The following is a 6,387-nucleotide window of genomic DNA, read 5'->3' as shown; positions in this document are numbered from 1 at the left end:
GTTTGGAAAGGTGAGGGCGGGACGCTGGGGTGAGTGCTGTTATCTCATTGGTCAGATCTGGTGAATCAGGAAGTACTTTCGTAAAACAGGAGGCATCAGCCTGCTGCTGTTTTAAATTGACGTGGGGCAATTTTTGAGTGCTTTAAAAGGTTAATTATTTTCCATTTAAATTAAATTTGAAGGCCTACTTCTTCAAGTGATGACTAAATATGCATCAAATAATGTGTGAAGATATGTGTCTATAAGAGTTTAGCCAATATGGCTGTAGTGAACTGACAATTGTTTAACCGGCTATTTGTTGTCTGTCCTTTTACCAGGTTTTAGTTTGTGTTATAGACTACAATTTGAAGGATAATAGTATCTGACCTTTTTGAACTTATATCCTCAGAGAACATAATACTATGTGTTTTAATGGTCTGCTTTTCATGCCTGTCCTAAATAGTATTTAAGCCCAGAAATTCACACAATTTAATGTATTAAGTGTAAGATTTATTGGCAGAACATGTGTACCTGATCAACATTTCTTGTGGGTTCTATAATAATCATGTTGTGGGAGTTGGTATGAGTGTTCTGCAGAGTGTACTGCAACTAAGCTGACCCAAACATTTAAATAAAATTTAGCAGGACATATGCTGATTTTACCCTCTGGCTTATTCAATGCAATGTTCTGCACCTGGAAAACTGGCACATTCATACAAAGTGTGACACAGTGGTTCTCAAAGTGGGGTCCTTGAGGGGGTTCCATGGGGTTCCCAGCAAAAAGGGGGAATCATTTATTTTTACTATAATTCCAACCATAAGTAACACAATGATGGAATGTATGATTATTTTGGTCGTGGGTTTCATACACTTTCTGTAATAAAACATCTAAAAGCAAAATTCCTATCGGATGGGGGACTCCGAGACAACATCTTGGTCCGTGGTCTAATTTGTGTCAGTTTAGGGTTCCTTGATGTGAAAACATTTGAGAAGCACTGGTCTATGACTCTGTGTTTACAGGGAGTTGGAAACAATGTTGTTCTTTAAGTTTTCACTGATGTTATTCAGATGCAAAACTGTACACATGCAACACATAAGGCCATATAGTCACCAAATGTTTCAAATAGTAAACTTTAGATGATTGCAATTGTGACATTATCAGGAAGATTTGCCCTAATTTACATCTCTTTCAATATGTTCGTTTACAGTGGGTGTAAGGTATAAGGGACTGCAGGAAGGACAGAAGGAAAGGAGTAGAGGAGAAAAGAAAGACTGACACATGCAGACAGATAGAGAAAAAATAAAGAACAGTAGAATAGGCTAATCCTTTTTCATGCTCAACATCCATGCTGCTGAGCTGCAACTAAAACTGTGATATGGATATAACATCTACTGCACAGTGTTTTTTTTCTGTTCAAAAATTATTATTAAAAATTATTATAAAAAAAGTGTCATGTGGCTATATTTTTGTCTAGGAGCATCTTTCATATTTGAAGAAAATATGGCGCTTCAAAAGAGCAACATTAAACAATCTCGAGTTTTCAGTAACTTCACAGGTCCTTACTGGCCTGCTGGAGTTTTCGCTAGTCTTTGGCCCAGTTCCCAGCATACCATGTTTTGTTGCTCCTGACACTCCCATCTCTGCTCGCTATGGGCCAGCAGACTGTATGAATGTATGAATGCTAGGCTTTTAGTCTTTTCACCTCCTTTCACTCATTTAAATCCCACAGTCTGAAGAGTAATTCCCAGTGTCTCCTTCCTTATGTGGAATCATTCTTTCCAGCTGAACCAGTCTGATGAGTTGAGGGACACACTGGGAAACACTTCAGCTGAAATCCGAGACACATAATGATATTGCTTTACAAACAGAACAGAAAAGAACATTGATCCACACGATATCACATAGGAGGCATGCTTATACATGTCGTCTGTGGCGCCAAAATGACGAGCTAAGTTTTTCTTTCAGCAGGTGTATTTGGTAAAAAGGTTGTATAGCCTGAATGAGAAAGCAACCTGTATGAGCCACCACCGTACCCAGAAAAAAAAGAAACTTTCAGTTTTGGTGTCAGTGGTAGAATCATGTGGTGTGAGGTGTGTAGGTCTTCCACCAAGCCAAAAAAACAGGGTGTTATGCCAACCAACACATCCCAGTTAACTTTGGGGATTGCTAAGATTCATGGCTCAGGTTATCCCTTTGGAAGGTCCTGTTCTTTGGTGTACTTTTAGCCTTGGGAAGGATGGGTTACATGTAAAGGGATTACGGTAATCTGATTACAAAAACCAAAACATTTGATTGCTCATACAGCAGGATAACTGTGAGGGAGGTTTTGACACTTCAAAAAGTGATCAACTTAATGTGTTCCAAACATGTTAGATTCTAAGAGTAAATGTGTGCCTACATTATTTTTCACCTTTGTTTCTCATCATGCATCAATATTTTATCAATTAACAAAACCCAAAAACCGTTCAGAACAAAGTGTTAATACAATTAAAGAGTATACACTCATAAGACAATGGGTACGTTAGACACATGCCACATTGCTGTCTCATTTACAGGCTGCTTCCTCATTCTATGAGAAAAGGTCTAGCGTGTCTCAAGAATATGTTTTCTTGCGGGATCTTGTCAAACACGTATTTCTGTGTGACACCCTTTGCTCTTTGTAACATTCCACTGTCACAGTTAAAATTATCCTCACTCACTAAATTTCAAAGGTTCCAAAGAGGTGACGAGTGCCGTCACAGCGGTTTTATTCAATCCTGTGTTGAAATCATTATCACAATGAGCCTTCTCAGAGTATTTACACAACACACAAATGACATCTCATGGGAAAATCATTAGCATGGAATGTAAATTATTACGAATGTGTGATGTTTTTTCTCTAAGACTTGACATTTGAACTGTCTTCCCTATATGTTACTACATTCAGTCTACTCTGAGCTGCCCAGAAAGGACATGGTAATTGAATGTGAAGCTTTTTTGTCAGCCTGAAATAATTTTAAATCCAAAGGTCAAATTTAAATAAACGTTACTGACGCAAAGTAAAATTATCTACTTATATTTATTGTCAACCATTTGTCAAATTTGTAAAACGTATAGAAAGAGTGTCTCCTAGAAGAGCTTAGTTCCTCCCACTCGAACTTCTCGAATGTTGCTGCTGAGTGTCAACACGCAGGTTATAAATGTCTGTGGTGTATGAAGCAAAGCAGTGCTAAAAGAGAATTTGATCATGGCCATACCCTGGATAGATAAATTAAAAAAGGGCATTTTTTGGTGAAATAAAAATATTATAATAAATAATACGGTGTCACTGCCATCTATTGGCTGTGTCAGTTGGTGAGAAAATCTTTTGTGTAGTCGTGGCAACATAGACACTTAATGTGCTATGAGAAGAGCATTATAAATGTCTACCTTACATACGCATTTAAAGATATCAGTAAATAAGCTGATGCTGCACTCTCTACCTTGAAAGAGCAGGCTTGAGTTTTATAAGACTGTGACAAACATTAAGACATGATTCCGCTTTTTGCTGCTCAACAAAGGGAACATGCAGTTTTTCATTTTGCAATCTTTTCATGGTGAGGAAGTTGAAAGCTGGTGTCTGTTGTGGGATACAAGGACATTTGTTAGCTAATGTGTCACCAGTGAAGAACATTTTTACAATAGTCGTTAAGTTTAAAAAACAGTTTTGTTCCCAATCAGACTGAATCAGAGATTCTTCACTATTAGAAAGTCCCTCTTTAGTCTTTTCAGTCTCCATCAATACAGCCAAAACTGTGTGAGAAAGAAGTGTACAAAAAATAATTAGTGGCAAGCAGGTGCCACCACAGGATTAGAATACTGTGTTCTGTCCAATCATGTTTTGTTTTTTAATTCTTAAACAGAATCAATCACACAATCTCACTTTGATGGAAAAGTATTGCATTTTTACAAATACTTGAGGCATACACAATTATTGATTGCACTATATTATAATTACTATATGGCATAAATCTCAGTACAAATATATAACATATTTATAAATATATGTTCACCATTTGATAAACAATTAAAACAAAACAAACCTAAAATGGGTCATTTACAGAGTTGGACAAGTATGGCACAGATAAACTCTGTCTTCTTGTTCTGTGTTGTAATTTCATACAAAATGTGTCAAATACATACAGTAATCACATGTCAGAGACACACGGCACATACAGAATTCACACATTTTCAATATCAGGATGGATTATTTTCACACATGTTTACTAATATGTCCATTTGTTCTTTTGACTCAGTCATACACTGAGAACTGTTGGTCTGATTGCTTTGTCTCTTGGACACAAAGGACAACTCTCTATTACCCTCACCTGGGGAGGTGCTGGAGATGTGGCGGAAGAGCTTCTGGATGCCGGTGTCACGCAGGGAGCTCCTGAAGGAGCGAGCTGCAAACATGTAGAGGATGGGGTTGACGGTGCTGCTGATGAAGACCATAGCTCCAGCGATGAAGACTATGGTGCTCCTGAAACTCTCCATATTTTTTGCTGCGTCAGGGAAGGAGTCTTCAGTGGCCAGGATGATGATTGAGAGGATGTTTCCTACCTGATGGGGAGTCCAGCAAATGGCAAACACGACCACTACACTAGCAATCAGGACTGTGGACTTGCGTTTGGACTTGAAGGACATCTGAGTGATCCGGCTGCACAGGCAGCCATAGCAGACCACGAGGATGGAGAAGGGTAATACGTAGCCCACCAGTGTCTCTAGCAGCACACACACCAGCTCCTGGGTCACAGAGGTGTAATACCGGTACAGACAGTGCTCCACTGTAGAATCCTTATCTACAATCTGAGTTGGGATGACAGGTATGCTGAACAAAAATGCTGCAGTCCACAGAGCTAGCAGAACTTTATTCAAAGCCTTTTTCCTCTTCCAGTAAGCTGACGCAAAGGGATAGCGCACAGCCACGAAGCGTTCTACACTCATGAGGGTTATAAGGAAAACACTGCTATACATACAGGCGTTGATCATGAACACGATGGCTTTGCAGGAGGCCTCTCCAAACACCCAGGAGCGGGCCAGGGAGTAAATCCATAAAGGCAGGGTGATGAGGACCAGCAGGTCAGCAGCAGCCAGGTGCAGGATAAGCACCACAGTGTGGGAACGCTGCTTCACGTGCCTCAGGATAGTCCAAATCACCAGCAGGTTCCCCGGAACTCCTACTAGAGCAGACAGGCCGAGGATCACACAAGCTGCTGCTGTCCCACCGTCAAACTCCTCAGGAGCCATTTCCTCTGAAGAAGACAGCTTAGTTGAACAGTTCATGCTTCAAGTGTATGTGCTGACACTGATGTCTGCATGAAAAGAAAAACAAAGTGCTGTACAAGCAAGTCTTCACTTCCCTTTAAGAAATAGACTGCACAGGAAAGGGGTTTCCTCACAGGGCTATTTGAGACACAGCGAGGTGATTCATGCATGCGTCATAAGTCCATTTTTCTAGGGCATTGGTTCCTACCTTTTGTGCCTGATGTACCCCCACATCCCTATCAGACGAACTACTCCTTATCAAGTACCACCATCATGTTACAAATGTTTTCATTTCAGTCGATTTTAAAGGGGATGTTAAGTAATGTTATAACTGAATTGTCAGTATGAAGCTTGGTTTAGCCAAGTGTGCATTCTTACTCCATCTTTAAACTATCTATCCATTAGCTAATTATTTCAACTATTTAACCATTACATTTGGCTAATTACAGCTACCATTTATCTATTACTTTTAGCTTGCTATTTTACCTGTTTGTCCATCAATTTCAGCTAATTATTTATTTGTTTATACATTACTTGTGGCCATTTCAACCATTTATCTGGTCATATGTAACTATTTTACTATAATTCATGCAACTATTTAAATATTTTATCTACTACTTAGCTAACTATTTCAACTTCTCTGCTAGCTTGCTAACTAGTATTCCTGCACACTTATACTATATAGCTTACTGGTTATTGTGACAATACATTTACCAAAGATCAGCATCACACCAAGTTGGATGGTTCTATCTGGATTGTTATTTTCCTCCTTAGCACAAATATGGGATGGCAATACATATAAAATGTCTCTTTTTTTCAAATTTGTTATGATACTCCACATGTGCCCCGCGGCGTACAAGTAAGCTACACTAGGTTGGGAATCACTGCATTAGGGTATAAAAAGAAGTGTGTCGTCCGAGTGATTTAAGAAGCGGTTTAAAATAAAAATGTTCAAATATTCAAATATTGATGAAACGTTCATTTCTTTTATATTGCATTGAAGGTTTTCTTATTGTGCAAATAAACCTTTCTCATAGCTATTTGTTAATTAACATTTCTTGGTGCAAGCTATTTTTCAGTGGCCACGGCTCTCCTTTACTCCTACAAGTGCCTGCTCTATGCAG

General features: G+C 39.0%; 1 protein-coding gene across 1 annotated transcript; it reads right to left on the bottom strand.

The window, feature by feature from the left end:
* Nucleotides 1–3,822: 3,822 nt before the first annotated feature.
* On the bottom strand, nucleotides 3,823–5,901 carry si:dkey-148a17.6 (uncharacterized protein LOC108190685 homolog). The gene has a single exon (XM_038701007.1). The coding sequence runs from the start codon at nucleotides 5,279–5,281 to the stop codon at nucleotides 4,196–4,198; it is 1,086 nt and encodes a 361-aa protein (XP_038556935.1). The 5' UTR covers nucleotides 5,282–5,901; the 3' UTR covers nucleotides 3,823–4,195.
* Nucleotides 5,902–6,387: the final 486 nt, after the last annotated feature.

The sequence above is a fragment of the Micropterus salmoides genome, unplaced genomic scaffold (assembly GCF_014851395.1).
Source record: "Micropterus salmoides isolate LMB-PRFRI ecotype aquatic unplaced genomic scaffold, ASM1485139v1 Ms_hic_scaffold_6, whole genome shotgun sequence".
In the NCBI taxonomy this organism is placed as follows: Eukaryota; Metazoa; Chordata; class Actinopteri; order Centrarchiformes; family Centrarchidae; genus Micropterus; species Micropterus salmoides.
Note: the sequence above shows the minus strand (reverse complement) of the source record. Positions and strands in the feature narration are given on the sequence as shown.